The 19835-nt window shown below is 41.4% G+C and overlaps 1 protein-coding gene across 6 annotated transcripts in view; it reads left to right on the plus strand.

The window, feature by feature from the left end:
* Positions 1-19835, plus strand: part of LOC126466082 (UDP-glycosyltransferase UGT5-like) — a 171620-nt gene that overhangs the window by 128946 nt on the left and 22839 nt on the right. Inside the window, exon 7 of one of the 6 annotated variants that reach the window (XM_050096356.1) lies at positions 3189-4361. The exons of the other annotated variants lie outside the window; for them this stretch is intronic. Within the exon in view, the coding sequence (XP_049952313.1) occupies positions 3189-3462 (274 nt within the window). The 3' untranslated portion in view covers positions 3463-4361. Of the gene's footprint in view, positions 1-3188; positions 4362-19835 lie in introns of those variants that run through there. 6 annotated transcript variants of the gene reach the window in all.

Below are 19835 nucleotides of genomic sequence, written 5' to 3' on the forward strand. Positions count from 1 at the left end.
ATTTTCATTTCTCCCCATAATTCCCATCCCTCTCAACTGCCTTACTCCATCTTGGAACCAGCGCTCGTATACCCGCACGTGAAATTCTGGACCAACCTGTTGGAGCCAATGTTTGGCAGCGTGCACAAGGGAGTCATCATCTTCAAACCTTGTTCCACGAAGAAGTCTTTCAGATTTCCAAAGAGATGATAGTGACATGAAGCCAGGTCAGGACTGTAAGGCGGGTGTTTCAGTGTTGTCCGTCCGAGTTTTGTGATCGCGTCCATGATTTTTTGACTGACATGTGGCCGTGCATTGTCGTGCAACAGCAAAACATCCTGCTTTTGCCGATGTGATTGAACACGACTCAGTCGAGCTTGAAGTTTCTTCAGTGTCGTCACATATGCATTAGAATTGATGGTGGTTCCACTTGGCATGATGTCCACAAGCAAGAGTCCTTCGGAATCGAAAAACACCGTAGCCATAACTTTTCCAGCAGAAAGTGTGGTTTCGAATTTTTTTTTCTTGGGTGAATTTGCATGATGCCACTCCATTGATTGCCTCTTCGTCTCTGGTAAAAAATGATGGAGCCATGTTTCATCACCTGTCACAATTCTTCCAATAAATTCATCTCCACCATTCTCGTACTGTTCCAAAAGTTCGCTGTATACCGTTTTTCTTGTTTCTTTGCGAGCCACTGTCAACATCCTGGGAACCCACCTGGCACAAACCTTTTTTAACGCCAACACTTTCAGTATTCTGCATACACTTCCTCCTCCTATCCCAAAGTAGCGTGACAATTCGTTCACTGTGATGCGTCTGTCAGCAGTCACCAATTCGTTAACTCTCTGCACATTGTCTGGAGTGTGTGCAGTACGAGGCCTGCCGCTGCGAGGACAATCCCGCTTTCATCACGTAACCTGCTTACCCACCGACTAACTGTACTGTGATCGATAGCAGCATCTCCATACACCTTTTTCGACCTGTTGTGGATGTTGCCCACTGTCTCGTTTTCACAGCACAGGAATTCTATGACAGCAAGTTGCTTCTGACGAACGTGAAGTGTAGCAGCCATCTTGAAGACATGCTGTGACGGCGCCACTCACGGGAACAGGTTGAACTAAGTTTGATAACAAGCAGGAAGGAGGTATCTACACACAGTAAAACTTTCACACATGCAGAATGAAAACTGTGTTTTTACAAAAGTAGTGTGCATTTCTTTTGGAGTGACCCTCCTATTAGCCACATTTTTTATCGCCTTGTTTTAAAATCGCGGGCGACAGTTTCAACTGATGTCACGATTGGTGACGGCAGGTGAGGCGGCCATACCATGTCGCGGTTTCGCTGTCTTTCCACGTCATGGCTGTTGTCTCGTCGTGCTCGGTTGATGATTCTTTTCCGACGGGACTTTCTTCTGACCAGTATGTTGTTGTTGTGGTCTTCAGTCCTGAGACTGGTTTGATGGAGCTCTCCACGCTACTCTATCCTGTGCAAGTTTCTTCATCTCCCAGTACCTACTGCAGCCTACATCCTTCTGAATCTGCTTAGTGTATTCATCTCTTGGTCTCCATCTACGATTTTTACTCTCCACGCTGCCCTCCAATGCTAAATTGGTGATCCCTCGATGTCTCAGAACGTGTCCTACCAACCGAGCCCTTCTTCTAGTCAAGTTGTGCCACAAGTTCCTCTTCTCCTCAATTCTATTCAATACCCCCTCAGTTATGTGGTCTACCCATCTAATCTTCAGCATTCTTCTGTAGCACCACATTTTGAAAGCTTCTATTCTCTTCTTGTCTAAACTATTTATCGTCCACGCTTCTCTTCCATACATGGCTACACTCCGTACAAATACTTTCAGAAACGACTTCCTGACACTTAAATGTATACTCGATGTTGACAAATTTCTCTTCTTCAGAAACGCTTTCCTTGCCATTGCCAGCCAACATTTTATATCCTCTCTACTTCGACCATCATCAGTTATTTTGCTCCCCAAATAGCAAAACTCCTTAACTACTTTAAGAGTCTCATTTCCTAATCTAATTCCCTCAGCATTACCCTACTTAATTCGACCACATTCCATTATTCTCGTTTTGCTTTTGTTGGTGTTCATCTTACATCCTCCTTTCAAGACACTGTCAATTCCGTTCAGCCCCTCTTCCAAGTCCTTTGCTGTCTCTGACAGAATTAGAAATTCCTCAAAGTATTTATTTCTTCTCCATGGATTTTAATACCTACTCTGAACGTTTCTTTTGTTTCCTTTACTGCTTGCTCAATATACAGATTGAATAACATCAGAGATAGGCTATAACCGTGTCTCACTCCCTTCCCAACCACTGCTTCCCTTTCATACCCCTCGACTCTTATAACTGCCATCTGCTTTCTGTACAAATTGTAAATAGCCGGGCCGGCCGGAGTGGCTGAGCGGTTCTAGGCGCTTCAGTCTGGAACCGCGCTACCGCTACGGTCGCAGGTTCGAATCCTGCCTCGGGCATGGATGTGTGTGATGTCCTTAGGTTAGTTAAGTTTAAGTAGTTCTAAGTTCTAGGGGACTGATGACCACAGCAGTTAAGTCACATAGTGCTCAGAGCCATTTGAACCATTTTTGTCAACGACTGCACTGCTCTCCGCATGCCCACGACAAACCTAATATTTGAACCATTTTTTGTAAATAGCCTTTCGCTCCCTGTATTTTACCCCTGCCACCTTCTGAATTTGAAAGAGCGTATTCCAATCAAAATTGTCAAAAGCTTTCTCTGAGTTTACAAACTCTAAAAACGTAGGTTTGCCTTTCCTTAATCTTTCTTCTAAGATAAGTCGTAGGGTCAGTATTGCCTCACGTGTTCCAACATTTCTGCGGAATCCAAACTGATCTTCCCCGAGGTCGGCTTCTATCAGTTTTTCCATTCGTCTGTAAAGAATTCGCGTTAGTATTTTGCAGCTGTGACTTGTTAAACTGATAGTTCGGTAATTTTCACATCTGTCAACACCTGCTTTCTTTGGTATTGGAATTATTGTATTCTTCTTGAAGTCTGAGGGCATTTCGCCTGTCTCATACATCTTGCTCACCAGATGGTAGAATTTTGTCAGGACTGGCTCTCGCAAGGCTGTCAGTAGTTCTAATGGAATGTTGTCTACCCCGGGGACCTTGTTTCGAACCAGGTCTTTCAGTGCTCAGGAGTGAAAAAGTTGTCTTACGTGTTAATTTGCAGGTACCAGGAGAACATGAGACAGTTCTCGGCGGTGTTCCGCGAGCACCAGGAGACGTCACTGGACCGCGCCGTGTGGTGGGTGGAGTACGTTCTGCGCCACCGGGGCGCGCCGCACCTGCGCAGCGCGGCTCTGGACCTCCACTGGTGGCAGCTCTGGCTGCTCGACGTCATCGCATTTGCTGTCATTGTGCCGACTGCTGGGCCCTACCTGCTGTACAGGGCCGCCCGCTACGTCACCACAAGACGTGCCACTCTGAAGAAGAAACCACACTGACACTCCGGACTACTGCCTGACCACGGTGGTAACTGCACTCGGCCTCCAGTGGCCGTTATCGGAAACACGCGGTAACGGTGCAAAAGACAAATACAGTGACGACTGAGGAAAGAGCATAGGACTGTGAACGATTTCAAAATAGCTGTGCACATAGTAAGGTCCCCGCAGGATACGGTGGTCGATGCGCATTGTGCAGTTTCTCCCCAAATCTGCGGGCAGGTTCACTCGTATATTCGGAAGAGGAGGCCAACAGTGTCTGCCGCCTTTTCGGCATGTCGGCGATGAGAGAATCGAGACGCATGCCCTCCAATCTTTCTCAAACGATTTTACAGCAACCATTCGATAAAAAAAAAAAAAAAGCATTACTCACAGCGTTATACGCGAGCTTCATGATGACGTGCCGGCCGGAGTGGCCGACCGGTTCTAGGCGTTACAGTCTGGAACCGCGCGACCGCTACGGTCGCAGGTTCGAATCCTGCCTCGGGCATGGATGTGTGTGATGTCCTTAGGTTAATTAGGGTTAAGTAGTTCTAAGTTCTAGGAGACTGATGACCTCAGATGTTAAGTCCCATAGTGCTCAGAGCCATTTGAACCATTTTGAACCATAATGACGTGCCCATGATTTCCTTGATAGTCATAAATGGCTCTGAGCACTATGGGACTTAACATCTATGGTCATCAGTCCCTTAGAACTTAGAACCTAAGGACAGCGCACAACACCCAGGCATCACGAGGCAGAGAAAATCCCTGACCCCGCCGGGAATCGAAACCGGGAACCCGGGCGCGTGAAGCGAGAACGCTACCGCACGACCACGAGCTGCGGACTTATCAGTCATAGTTATTATGATACATGCAGGGAAGTAAAAAATGGTTCAAATGGCTCTGAGCACTATGGGACTCAACTGCTGAGGTCATTAGTCCCCTAGAACTTAGAACTAGTTAAACCTAACTAACCTAAGGACATCACAAACATCCATGCCCGAGGCAGGATTCGAACCTGCGACCGTAGCGATCTTGCGGTTCCAGACTGCAGCGCCTTTAACCGCACGGCCACTTCGGCCGGCCGCATGGAAGTAAGACTGAGCACGAAATTCGAAAACGTTTGCAATGAAAAATAGGGGTCGCTATGGCTTTACGTTTGGTGCATATGCGTAATATGACGCTGTGTATGAAATTTATTTGTTTACTAAATTTTTCTTTAGCTGGGTGCAGGTCTCTATTTATCACCAATCTCGAGAAAATTGTTCTGATGTAGCACAGTTATTTGCGATCTTGAGCGCCGGCAGTAAAGACAGAGGGAAATACCCGCAACATTCCTCATGTTCCATGAACGGTTTGAGATATCGACATGAGATTTTGGAAAACGATAGCACACGAAGAGGAGAGTGTTCGTCATATGGTTATTACGCAGAACTTCATTATCAGTCGTGTTATTCCCCTAACTACAGACTTTTCGATGAAATAATGTAATTTTTAAGGTCTTTCGATAGATCGTGAAATGATAAATGCTGTGAGTTTTGGAGCAACATAAATGAAGACTTTACTCGATTATTTTTGCGCCGAGTATGTGCTTTTTCGTAAGCTACTGACCTTGCTTTTATCAGTTCCTCACTTAATAAACCCCTGTTTCGGAATTCTCTCGCAGTTAAGTCTGCACAACCTGTTAGTGAGGTGACACTGTGTAAACGCCGGCCGTTGTGACCGAGCGATTCTAGGCGTGTCAGTCTGGAACTGTGCGACCGCTACGGTCGCAGGTTCGAATCCTGCCTCGGGCATGGATGTGTGTGATGTCCGTAGGTTATTTACATTTAAGTAGTTGTAAGTTCTAGGGGACTAACGACCTCAGAAGTTAATCCCATAGTGCTCAGAGACACTTGAACCATTTTTGAACTGTGTAAACTTCGCTGTGTTTTGACAAAGGAAACAAGAGATGTGTGTATGTTTCGCTCAAAATTCGCCAGTCATAACGCTTCTGTGAAAGTTACAAATGATCAACAAGCCAACCGAAAATAAATCGCTGCTTTTGTTGCATATTTTCAGCGGAATTCCTTTTAGATACTAAAAAATCAGAGGTGACAGATCTTTTTGAGTGTCACCATGCAAGTGTGGGTGTGTAGGGTCTTCACTTAACATTTACAAAAAATTTCAGCGTAGGCTTCAGTTTAGAACGGCACTTCCCCTCCAGCACTCAGCACTTCCCCTGCAGCGCCTGCCTGAAACCCCCACACTACTGCTCTCCCCACATATGCCCTGGCGATTGCGCATCTACCGGCCACGTTTGTGCGCACGCACTCAATCAAGTGTTTCAGCGTTTCGTGAAATATCACGATAAATACTCGCGATAGGAGAAGCCGACTGAAGCTCCCTCACTGCCAAGTGCCGGCTAACATACATAGCTGTCGAGCGGTATTTCCCTGTAGAAAACAACATCGATTATGTATATTCCGAACACTAGAAGTTGTTATTGTCATGACCGCTTGTTTGTATCTGCCGTTCAGGACTGTGCCAACTGTTGAACAAAAGCACTGAACGTGAAAGGAAGCGAACATAAAATTTGAACATCCAGTCATATGCAACGAACCTTAGTCAGTCATTTGTATTGATGAACAAGGAAATAAATACATCCATAGTGATAACAAATTTGACAAAATGGAGAATTTGTTCAAGGGCTACTTCAAAAAGTGTTCGTCCACTGATATTTTTTTAAATTTACAAACTGAAAATATCATTTCAATTACAAAAATTATTATTTAGTGGGGTTTCCCTTTGCAGCTATTACTCCTTGTAATCGTCTGGGCACCGACTTGGCCAAGTTTGCCATCAGAGAGGGCGGAATTTTGTCCCATTCGTCTTGAAGTGCTTCTTTTAGGTCTCTCTTGTTAGAAATGTGTCTTCTCCTGATGCTATCTGCTGGTACTTTCCAAAGGTGTTCAATAGGATTAATGTCTGGGCTCTGAGTGGGTTCGTTGTTTTGGGGTATTGTACAGGAGCCACAGCCTTGTATTTAGAGGCGTATGCTTTGGGTCGTTATCTTGTTGAAAAATGTAATTTCCTTGCAGATCTAATTTTTCGGCGCTAGGACTCAGATTGTCCTTTAAAATGTTGATATACATATGGTGATCCATTGTATCTTCTATGAAATATAATTTTGCAACACCTGCAGCCCCCATATAGCCCCACACCATCAGGGAGCCAGCACTGTGTTTAACCGTTGCCACAAGATTGCGTGGCAGTATCTCCGCATTCTTATTACGCCACACCATTCGCCTGCCATCCGACCCGAATACGTTATATTTACTCTCATCAGAAAATATTATTCTATTCCATCTATGTTCCGACGCAAAATGAAGACGTTTCTTTCGATTCCGTTCACTGACCCAAAATATCTTGCGCGCTACCCCGCCATGTTACCCGTACGTTTTGAAGGTATTTCTGTCTGTGTTAAAACATACCTTCTTTCCTTTAAATTCTAACTCCCCAGCCAACTTAGGAGCGTTGATTTTAGGTTCCTTCTTCAATTCCCTCATGATAAATCTCACGTCTGCATCAGTCAAAGTGTGAGGGCGACCGGTACTTGTTTGGTTTCTTAGTGTTTTAGTTGCGCAAAATCGATCTATTATCGACTGAACCGTCGATCTAGGTCTACCGATTACTTTAGCAATCTAGTAAGAAGATTTGCACCCATTATGTAAGCGCAGAATAAGTTTCCTTTCGATCAGTGTCGTCTCACTACCCTTACGGCCCATGGCGCTAATTGCACTGTATCGGCGCCGTATTGAAACACAACAGGTGAATGACTGGGGCCGCGCACGGTTGACTCTAGTGTGTGTCGTGGGTCAGCGTTATAGTTTAATCACTGAATTTCGGCATGTTCATATGGCGAACGAATACATTATGAACTATCTGTTGTATTACATTTTCTAATTTGTTAACCTTACTGTCGATTTGGATGTATTTCTTTCCTTGCTTTTCAACAAAAATGACTTACCGAGGTACTTCTTACATGACTGGCTCTTTAAATTTGTGTACATTTCTTTTCATGTTGCACAGACTTTGTTTTCTAAAAGATATGCAGCTAGACGAATACTTTTTGGACTCACTGTACACACTTCTCAGTCCACCATATGGCGTGTCGTGAAAGGTACCTTGTGCCTTAGTCTTTATCTTTACTTTTACAGTAGATACACCAAATAGCTGCTTATAATGAGGAATCTTTATTTACAATTACAACAGAGTGTTTCGGCTTTATTGCCATTTTCAGGTACCTGCAATTACAATTTTGGTGAGAATAGGTATGGATGTCATTGTCATTCATATTAAAGTAGCTGTCTTGTACTCACGTCTAGATTGATGTGACGTTAGTGGATTGCTTTGTAACTGTCACTGCTTTAATAAGATCGTAAATGTTGTTGTCAAGATATTAAAATTAAATGTTAATTACGACGTGACAGCAGTTTGACAGTTCCACTATTACGACGTTATATGTCTACAAAGATTGTGCAGATGAACAGCGATATTATTTTACTAATTAAATTTTTAAAGCCACAAGTATTCCACTAGCCTTTCGAACTAATAGCAACCATTCAATAAAATTACCTCCCGCCACCACTAAAACATCGAAATATGATAACCCAGTCGGCCGGAGTGGCCGTGCGGTTCTAGGCGCTACAGTCTGGAGCCGAGCGACCTCTACGGTCGCAGGTTTGAATCCTGCCTCGGGCATGGATGTGTGTGATGTCCTTAGTTAGTAATTAGTTCTACGCTCTAGGGGGATTGCTGACCTCAGAAGTTAAGTCCCATAGTGCCCAGAACCATCTGAACCATTTTTTATGATAACCCAGGCATATATAAAATCACATGTGGCAGCTGTAATAGCTTTTAGATTGGCCAAACAGAAAGAAATTTTAACGTGAGATATAAAGAACATACTAGAGAGAGCGCATATAATCAGTCGAGCTTCTTTCTACACTTCAAAAATCAAAATCACACTGCTGACACGATCGAAAATGCACTACAGATTCTGCACAGAATACCGAAAGGTTTTGCAATGAACATTCTTGAGGAATTAGAAATTTATATGTCCACGAGAAAATACCAATAGGAAATATTAAACGAACATACAGAATGTAGACACAAATACTGTACTACCTTAAAAACGTATTGAACTTTTAGAACACGAAACTGGATAAATCGGAAGTAACATATGCAACGACCAAAGATATACGTAACAAATTTTATTTAGTAAAATAATATCGCTGTTCAAATACACAATCTTTGTAAACGTATAACGTCGTAATAGTGGAACTGTCAAACTGCTGTCACGTCTAAATTAACATTCAATTTTATCATCTTGACTACAACATTTACTATCTTATTAAAGCAGTGACAGTCCACTAACGACGCTATACGGACGTCACATCAACCTAGACTTGAGTACAAGACAGATGTTTTAATATGAATGACACTGACATCCATACCTATTCTCAACAAAATTGTAATTGCAGGTACTTGAAAATGGCGATAAAGCCGAAACAGTCTGTCGTAATTGTAAATATAAATTTCTCATTACAAGCAGCTATTTGGTATATCTACTCTAACGATCATGTCGTTATCAGACATATATTACGACGCTAGCCCTAAAGAAGAAATAATTTGTCTTTACTGTTCCACTTGCAAGCGGAGTGTATGAAAAATAATTGTCTGTATGGCTCTGCACTAGCCTTGATTTATCTCGCAATCCTCACACAATGTGTATGACTGTGGCAGTGCGATAGTTATGCAGTCTGTCGCAAGTGCCAATTCTCTAAAGTTTCCCACTAGTGTTTCGAAAAAGTCTCCTTCCCTTCAGCGATTCCCATTTGAGTTCAAGGAGCAGTTCCGTAGCACTCAAATGTTGTCCTAGCCTACCAGTAACAAATCTATGAGCTGTATGCGTCTGAACTGCTTTGGCGTCTTACTTTAATCTGACCTTGTGGAGATCCCAGATACTCGGCCAGTACTCAAGAGTGGGTTGCACAGGTGTGTTCAGTACAGACGAGCTGAGCTACACTTTCTTAGAATTTTTCCAATAAACCCAAGTGGACCACTGGCCTTCACTACCGTCAACCTTACGTGCTCACTCCATTTACTGATACTTCGCAAGGTACACTTCGATATTTAACAGAGGTGACTATGTCAAGCAGCACACCACTAATACAGTAGTCGACCATTATAGAATTGTTTTTCCTACTCATGTTCATTAATTTATATTTTTCCAGGGATGGAGCAAGTTGCCGTTCACCAGAGCAAATAGATATTCCATCTAAGTCTCTCTGTATACTTCTACAGTCTCTCAAAGACGACTCTTCCTCGTGCACAGCAGCGTCATCAACGAACAGTCGCAGATTACTGCTCACCTATCCATCAGATCGTTTGTGTAATAGAGAACAAGGGCGACTCTAAGATACTTCCCAGTGGTATTCCTCACGAGACCTTTATCTCAGATGAACACACGCCGTCCGAGACGATGTACTGGACTCAGAGTCTTTGGGCAACTCACATATCTGAGAACCCATTCCGTAGTCCTTATGCTCGAATCCTTATGCTCGAACCTCCATTAACAGTATGCAGTGTGACACTGTGCCAAATTCTTTCGCGATATCTAGGAATATGGAATTTGTCTGTCGCACTTCGTCCACGGTTTGCAGCAAATCCAGCATGTTAGTCGACAATGGATTCATTATAAGTGAACAGCAGTGATGTGCACGTCGCATCATACGGTCCTCTGGCGAAAAATCTCTTGAATAATATGCCAAGTATGTTCTGTTACACTAAAATGTTCATCTATAACTATCCAGAATTGTAACTCTACTATCTACATCTACATCTTTATTCCGCATACTAACTTACTGTGTGTTGTTGAGGGTACTTCTGGCATCACTATTTCTCCCCTTCCCCCCTCCCCCCTCCTTTCGCAGTTCCATTCGCGAATGGCGTGAGGGAAAAATGATCGTCGGTAAGTCTCGACATGTGCTATAATTTCTGTGATTTGCTTGTGGTGGTCATTTCACGAGACATACGTGGAACATGCCTACCAAGACTTTCGGCCACTCAGTTTAGTATGTAGCCCAACATAGATTAGAATGCACACACTTGGAATTGCAGCAGTAAATCTCTAAGCGATGCACAACACCTGTCCTGTAACGTCTGCCATACAAGCTTGTTGAGCAACTGTAAGCGTTTCGCGCCGACCAAACAATTCTGTGACGATATAGACAGCTCATCGTTGAATCTTCTATGTCTCTTCTATTAATACAACTTGTTAAAGAGTCCGAGACTGATGAGCAACAATATCGGTTGAAAAAGCGTTTTGTACGCCACTTATTTCGTGGATGAATTGTTTCCTCAAAGAGTCTTCCTCTTTATCTCAGTCCAGCAACTTCTATTCCTACATTCCACATTAAGTCTCTTCGAATACTTACACTTAGATATTATATGGCAGCTACTGTGTAAAGCTCCTTGCGTGTAAAAATGTTTATCTTGACACAGAAAATTAACGCCTTTAAGACCCAAGCTCTAATTGTTGTGCACAATGGAATGGATAACACGGATAATTTAGAAGCCTAGCTACGTATGCTAAAGTTGAGAATTACAAAGAAATAAATGTAATACGAATGGAAGCTAACAGAAACAAGCTTTGGATTAATATATTAAGTTGTTCATTTAAAGCACACATGAAACGGATCTGGCTCTGAAAGAATATCAGCTGACGTTACCATGTTCCCCATGTGGAAGTGAACTTACAGTTTTTTTAGCGTTTCTTGCACGAACAAGGAAACATGCTCCTTAGACACGCCTGACATTCCGAAAACTAGTTATTTAGAAACTCATGCATCTGCTAAAGCAGTGCTAGACTTGAGACAGATTGTCGCAATGACGTGAGCAAATCTGAACCAAGAGTTGTCCTATGATGCCGATGTCGCCAATTATACTCACCATAATTTATCAGCATGAGACCTGCAGAACGTCGCTGTCGTGGGTGTGGCTCTGCGGTACAGGAAAAGGGCCGAGCTTCCTTCAACACCAAATATGGACTCTTCTCATCTGCTGAGATGCGCGCCAAAAGCGCACTGCTCTCTGTCTCCGAACAAACGCTACACATGTGCACAAGATGCGCACACTTTCCTGTCTTCTAGGTATTTAGCTCAACAGTACAGCCTACTGTTCCTGCCCTCAAAACAGGACATGCCCGCCAGTCGCAAAATAAGAAAACTCAGCTGGCCGATGCCGAGGTTCCTTCATGCACAAAAATACCGCCAGGAAAAACACGCCACGATACCACTCCGATGCCAAAAGCTGCTGCTCCATGATGTCGCAAGCATATTTATCAGTTGTACATTTTCGCATTCAGCAACTAGCCTCGCATCAGAGATGCTCTGAAGGTAAAAAACTTCACCCCTGGCTAGGATCTTATATTCCTGCAAGTTGTGTTTCTTTAGGAAAGCATGATATCGTTATCTCCTGTAGGCACTCTTCAGAATATGAGGAAGCACCAGCCTCCAGCTGATAGAGTTCCTTTCCTGGCTCCTCGCTTCATTTCGGCCACAGGGCAGAGCTCGGTCATAAACGCACAATAGTTGTACCCCCCTCCCCCTTTCCTACCGTCCGCTGTGGCAGACCCGGCGTGGCGACGATCATGCAGTCTGTGCCGTTACTCCAGTCACTATATTGCCTGCCCCAGCTGCAGCGTGCTTCCTGTTCGCATGTACTCACAGAAAAAAAAACAGAGAAAAACGAGGGAAACCTGCACCATATTAAAAGTAACTGATATGAGGTAGTTGGAAGTCAGTACCTGCAGCCACTGTAACCCAATTCACCTTAACAAGCCATTACTAGCGTTTTCTGCTCCATCATTCTCCTATAACAAGTGTGTTATTCTCTAATGAAAAGAGGACTACAAAATGGCTTCCTGCTTTTCAGCTATAACCAGTCATTTGTCACTCCATTTGCCGTTTATGCTTAATGTTACATTTACAGTACTTTTGTTGAGCGTCTACGGCTAATCCCTGCACCAATTGCCAATCCGCTGAAAGCCTTCCTGTAAGTTGCTACAGTTTTCTGGTGTTGCACCCTTTATATATCCGTCGTCTGTGAACATCCTCTTGCAACTTCTCGCATTATCTATTAGATCACTTACATAACCATAAACAAAGCTGCTCTATCTTAACTTCTTGAGGTATTTCCGAAATTACCTTTACATTTGTCGCGCTTGTTCTGTTTAGTGTGTCATTTTGAATTCTATCTGCAAGAAAGTCCTGAATTATGCGGAAGGAAAAGTCTGGTTTTACTCAATGAATGACAGTGCAGAACCGTATCAAATGACTTACAGAGTGACAGTGCAGAACGGTATCAAATGGCTTACTGAAATTAAGGAACGTAATCTCAATACGGGTGGCCCTGTGTACCGAGCTCTGGATTTCGTGGACGAACAGAGCGAGTTAAGTTACACAAGACATCCGTTCGCAGAATCATTGTCGACTTTTCCCTCACAGCATCTAGTGTTGAAATCTGAATAATTCACTGACGCTTATAGAAGAATGTTCACTACAATAGTTAATCACATTGATTTATGAAATTGTCAGTATTTGCACTAGATAGTGGTGATACAACCTCAGAGATGCCAATATATATGACCTTGAGTTCTTAGTGTGAGTCAACTTCATTGCCAATTTGCTAAATTGGGTAAATATTAAGAAAGTGTTACTACTTATTAAAAAGTTTGTAATTGCATTTCACAAGACTTTAATTATCCCAACGTGTCTCTCAAAGTTAGGGGAACTAAAAATATTATTATTTGGTGCATTTGAAAAATATCAACACTTCGTGGTGCAAAGTGAAACGTTATGATTAGAGAAACGCATGACGCATCCTATTTCTCACTTCCACGATCAGTGAAGGAGTAAAGTCCTTTTTCTGTGTCCAGCCAGTATTCTTCACCTCGTCGAGATACGTGAAAGCGAGACGACACAACACTATCTGTGAAAAAATGGTTCAAATGGCTCTGAACACTATGGGACTTAACATCTGAGGTCATCAGTCCCCTAGAGGTAAGAACTACTTAAACCTAACTAACCTAAGGACATCACACACATCCATGCCCGAGCCAGGATTCGAACCTGCGACCGTAGTGGTCGTGCGTTTCCAGACTGAAGCGCCTAGAACCACTCGGTCACACCGGCCGGCCACTATTTGTCATTGCAGTCAATATTTGTTGATCAATTAGATTAAATTCAAATTATTGACATCAGCAAGCTACGTTGTTTAGCGGCTGTCGCTAAAGATACTCATTAACAGTTACTAGGCGGCCGATTCGTGTTTCAAAGTCAAATGATATATTTGATTTTGCGTTGCACATGTACACCAAATTAATTCCTTCAAAAGTCACAGAGTTCGTGTAACACAGTTTATTTGATATGATTCATTACGATGGCTAGTCATACTTAAGATAAGAAATGTCCAAACAGTGTCTATATTCTAAAGTCAAAGAAATTTACTTTTAAGTAGCCCAGCTTCCAATGAGGTTAACTATTTCGCGTTGCGGCGCATAAACTTAAGAGTTGCGAATATACAGAACTACAACGCTAAAAGCTCGGACACTATAATCTCGAACACAAAGACTCCCAGACGCTAAAGACTCACAGACGCTAGAGACTAACAGACGCGAAAGATGTTAACAATAAGTGCGTAGAGTTTATATAATAGTTATGAAACGAAAGGGGCGTCCGTTGGAAACTCTTTGAATAAAGCTCCTTGCTACTTTGCACATACTATTCTATTCCATTGTCTCTTATTATTCTTTTATTTAATTTTTCTGTTTTAAAACAAGAATTCGTGATTTTATATGACATATGGGAATTGTTCATGATCAGTTCGAATAACTTTTAGTTTAAAAAAAGACCAGATATATGACAAGGTGTTACAAACACACACAATATACAACCTCTCTAAATGAACTGTTACAGATTAAATTATTAAGTATTTGACCCAAGTCATTTTCAAATGTATATAGTCTTGTATGAAGCAGCGTTATCAACTTATTGTTATAAGCATTAGAAGCCACCCACTTGTTACTTATTTGTGACTATTCTTTCACATCAATAGTTGGTTTCCACTGAGTACCATACTGATAGATCTTAGAGAACTTTTGTTGATGGTATTTTATATGTTCATATGCATCCATTCAATATTCTCATATTCATTGATAACCATTCTGACCATAATAGATCCTATTACTTAATTTTACAACAAATTATCAATTATAATGTTCTACTGTTGTCCTTACAAAGCATTGAAGGATATATCTAAAAGACCTTTCATTATGAGTTAGTACAACTCAATACTATGAAATTACAGTATTTCTGTATATTGTGTATTTTTTGTCATTGAGTTTAAATTCTGCTCATTACCTACCATTCTTACAGCTAATTTAATCATAGTATTTGAAATGCCATACTAGTATGCAAACACATACAAAATTTATTTAACATTATCAATATTTGTAGCTATTCATCTTCATTTTCAGATTCAATGTTGTTTAGTTTGTTATTGAGAATAAGGTTTACTCATCTTTTAAAATAGCGTTTTATATTTGAATTATTGGTAATTTCACTGAACATGTCAGTTTTAGACAAAGTAGCATAAAAGATTCCAATGATATTTGTCATTACTAGTTAGTGTGAGTTGAACTCAAGAGCCTTCCACAAATTCTGTGGCTTGGTTCTAGTCTAGTCTAGGACTGCATCAATTTGCTCAAAAAGCAAGGGTAAAATGACTGTTTCTTTGAGATATGAAAAAATCTTTGTGTAGATTGTAATGAGCAATAAAATAAAAATGGCCCAAGTCACTTTCAAATGTATATAGTCTTGTATGGAGTAACATTGTGTTTGCTGTTGCTGAAGATCAAAGAACAGATTAAATATGGGCTCAGTGAAGGAAATTATATTTCTTGAATAAAATTTCAAAACTGTACCTTACTTAGAATTTTGTGACTCTATTTCAAAGCAAGCAAAGCTATTGATTAATGTTAGTTCTTCAGTGAAATAAAAGTACAAATGCAAGAAGATAATTAATGTCTACATGTACCACTCATGTGATACTTACTATTTAACATGATCAAACAATGTCTTTGAAAATTTAGTTGTCATTATTAAATTCTCTGCCCTATCTCATTGCCCCATATTACGTCCTGCATTTTGAACCTTTATGTCCTCCGCTTGCGTGTAACCTCCTATGTTTTTCACATTTCATTAAAACAATCTGGTAACCCTAGGGTTTGTAGATATTTTGGGTCAGCAGTGGAGCACAGTAACAGTTGTGAGCTTGTGGAAGCAGGACATGGTAGCTTCACACGCTACTGAATTTTCAGATAGATACCATGTACAGTTCTGTTATCGTCTTATTGTAAAATTTGTTATTTTCTAGTTAAAGTTCATTTGAGGCACAGGTGCCTTTCCTAGTCGCACGATTTCTATGAAAGTTAATATGTAACTTGTTTTTTGTCACCTCTGAACTTCAAGTTACAGCGTCTTTTAATCCTGTGTTCGTTAACGATCAGAACTGCATCTAGTTTCGCATAATCAGCATAAGATTAGTCAAATGTCACATTACTAACATTTTGCCGCCTTATTTTGAGGCGTTGTCAAAGATTTAAAAATCTAGCAACTCAAGTATAAAAAATTAAGTAAACAACAGCCTGCAAGCGCTCAGTTTGATAGCCTCACGCTTGGTATGTTAAGGTGCTGCTGGAATGAAGGAGGTATTTGTGAGTTGCGAAAAAGCTGTAAATGGAAAGAAAGCAGTAAAAAATTCTCTGCGATGGATGTGACTGCAGAAAGTTGGTTCTAATCTCTGTCTCCATACTTTGTTTCTCTTCGTTTTAACCCTTCCGTTATTTCCTCTTTACTGTTCCCTCGAGTTTAAAATTAAGAATTCCTAGATGTTTTAGTATATACGTCTTTAATGCGTCTGTTCCTATAATTATATTATTACTATAAACTTGTTTTATCGTCTGATGTCTCTACTGTGTCTTTATTGTTTAGTTTTTAACATCTTTTAGTAACTTAGGGCAGTTGGAAAGTATGAATTAGTTTACATTCACATTTCTTCGTGGTTCATGTTTCACTTCTATGTATTGTTTAGCTGGTCTTAAAAAAGTGTCGGGACATCAGTGCTTTTATTATGAGGTATGCCAGTAGAGATGGGAGGATAGACACAAATCGATACGTCTTTTACATCGAAATGTATGTCGGAAGCAATGACGTATCACAAGCAACTTGACGAAGACGGGACCAGAGTGAAATTAGAAAAATTCCTTTAGACGGTTCTTCTGATCCTTCCAGAAACTAATTAAGTAAAACATTATTTCTTGAAGGTTATTAGTGTCACAATCTGAGTTATTTACCACCAATACTTACCACGCTTTTAAGACTGTTACTGACTACAATTATAGAAGTTTTGTTATATGGGGTGTTTCAAAATTACTAATACAAGCTTCTAACGGTTTCGGAGGGGATTTATACATAAAGTTTTATAATGAACGCATGTACGGAAATGTACCCTCTGGATGTAAAATAAGTTTGAAGATTGGATCACTTTCGAATTTCCCGCTACACGGAAAACACACAAACCGACAAGATGGTGCCGTCGTCAGTTGCTGTTGTAATTAAATTGTAAACCATTTTCGTCCGAATACAAATTTACCTGCGAGAAACAGATACATTCGCGACAAGGCGAGTTGACTGGTGGTCCGCATTCTCGACTTTGGAGACGGCATCCTTGGTCAAGTAAAGGAGAACATAACGGCGAGTATTGAAAACAAAGCATATACCATGGCCTCCTGTAGAGCACACAGGTCAGAGGTCATAGCCGCCGCAGTGTGCGTACAGTGACGCCGGGATTCGAAAGCGATCCGACCTTCAAACTTATTTTATCCAAACGGTACATAATCTATTAAGTTTTCAACCATAGAAGCCTGTACTAGCAATTGAGGAACACACTGTATAATGGTTTAAGAATGGTCTTGTTCGCTTATAGCTGCTAAGTTTATCCATTTAATTTGCTACTAACCAATCTCAATTTAAGGGTAATTTTAAAGAAGCTTAAAACGGACCGTGCTGAATTTCTCCCAGTAGCAGATTTTGATTTCACAAATCTGCAAAGATAGCATTTTCTAACTGACTGCCTTTATTGTCGCTGATGTTTCGTTGTGAACTTAACAATAAAATTATTTTTCGGTTTAATAGGCTTACTCGTTCAATCCCTGCTTCCGATGTGACTAAGTCCACACACGTTTGTAGATTAGCAGGTGCTGTAAGTTTTTTTTGAGGAGTTAATGTTGCTGCTGGTCGTTTCATACGCATGTCTGTAGGTCCGAAGAGGCAGTTGACCATGAAGCAAGCAGCACAAACGAGTTTCGCTCCTACATCTCGTTTCGTAGCATATTTATTCCCAGCACACGTGCGACCGTGAGCCCGGACGATTTGCATGACGCTGCAGATTTTCTTATATATCCAGTGAGAGACTTCCTCGTACGAAAACAACGGATACTCCCACTAGGCACTGACAATGCCTGTCATAATCCATTCAGTATGATCTTCCATCGAAAGAGCCGTCTGGTAACATACAGCTGTGATCACGTACAATCTCGTAACGGAAACTGTCCGCTGTTGGTTGCATATGAAAAGTTGGTTGAAAATCGACACTAGTGAGAGTTCCAAACACACGTGGAACGTTTATAGAAGGTACGTTGTAAATATAGATTAGGCTCTACTTGACGTGTAGCGATAAAAAGAAGGAACACTTCTAGTGAGGTCCAAAAACAATACGACTGTGAAGCTAAATGGACAAGAATCACTGGCGTTGTTAGACTTAAGACTTAGACTTAACAGTATGTTTGTGCAGGTCGACAGATACAGAAAAATGATGCCGTCGAATAATTCGAAGATAGCATAATTTCAACAGCATGGAATTAGTTTAATGATACAGTAGTAGTAAGGGGGTTACCTTAATTTGCCTAGTATCGACTGATAAAAGTAAGCGGACGTTCTCAAGTGCTCAGGGAAGACAGTTTGTGAAATCATACTAAACAAAGACTTTTTTTATAGAAGTACATCAAAGAGACGGCGATTAGTGAGCACTACGCTATCAGTTCGGGCTACGAGAAACTACTCGTGTGATACACAGCTTGATATTTCAAACACCATATCTTTTAAATAGTAGACGCAGGTGGAAAGTATGTTCTGTCTTCCGAGAGTTCCTAGGGGCAATGGATTCTATACCACACTATAGACTGACCATCGACATAGATCGATGCAGAGTATATTTATAGATTTTGGATTGCTTCGATGAATTTTTGAGTGATAGAGGACTCTGTACGGCGAATGTTCTACAGACGCGAAAGTAACATCTGGTGTGCCTCAAATGTGCCCTACATAGGCTGCCTGACAAAAAAGTGAAACGTCCAAAAGACACGGTCAGATGTCAATGTAAGTTCATAGACGTACACACCATCGGGGATCACGTAAATGATTAGAGCTTCAATTTTCTACAGTCGCTGGTTCGAATCCCGCCTCGGGCGTGGATGTGTGTGATGTCCTTAGGTTAGTTAGGTTTAAGTAGTTCTAATTTCTAGGGGACTGATGACCTCAGAAGTTAAGTTCCATAGCGCTCAGAGCCATTTGAACCATTTTTTTTTCAATTTTCTGTGACAGGAAGAAAGGCCACCAGAGTGTTTTAGTGTTATCTGTGTTTATTGTTGTTACCAGCCCTCGTAGGATACATAAGGGACCTGAACAGCGTCACATGCTGAATGATCACTGCGAATGACACGGAGATTCCGAGTACTCGTCTGAGACAGCGTTATCAGCAGCTGATACAGTTTGAAAGGGGCGTAACTGTGAGTCTCTATTTGACCAGCTGGTCAAATCGCGAAGTGAAATAACCAGGTCTGTGGGGCATTCATATGTGACACTGGCCCAGTGTTGGACTGCATGGGAAAGTGTGGACAGGCGTCCTCGTCATCAAAGATCCAGTCAAAGGGCTCTGGGTAGGTTCTGGACCAAACATTGTTCTTCTGATGTAAATAAACCAGCACTTAGCCAAGCACCCTTATGTAAACAAACTGGTGTCATTACGACCTTAATGAAAACAAATTGCGCACTTGTGCTCTTAGTTTTGTTGATTTAAGATCTAATTAATGACCCACAACCGTCATTGTAATTAATGTAATTTATGCTACAAGGCACTTGCAATGTTTTTCGCATGTCTAGTTTATGACAAAATGGCTTCAGTCTAATCTTAACTGGGATAAGTTATGATCCAAAATGGCCGCCTCCCCA

This window comes from Schistocerca serialis, chromosome 1, assembly GCF_023864345.2.
Source record: "Schistocerca serialis cubense isolate TAMUIC-IGC-003099 chromosome 1, iqSchSeri2.2, whole genome shotgun sequence".
Lineage (NCBI taxonomy): Eukaryota > Metazoa > Arthropoda > Insecta > Orthoptera > Acrididae > Schistocerca > Schistocerca serialis.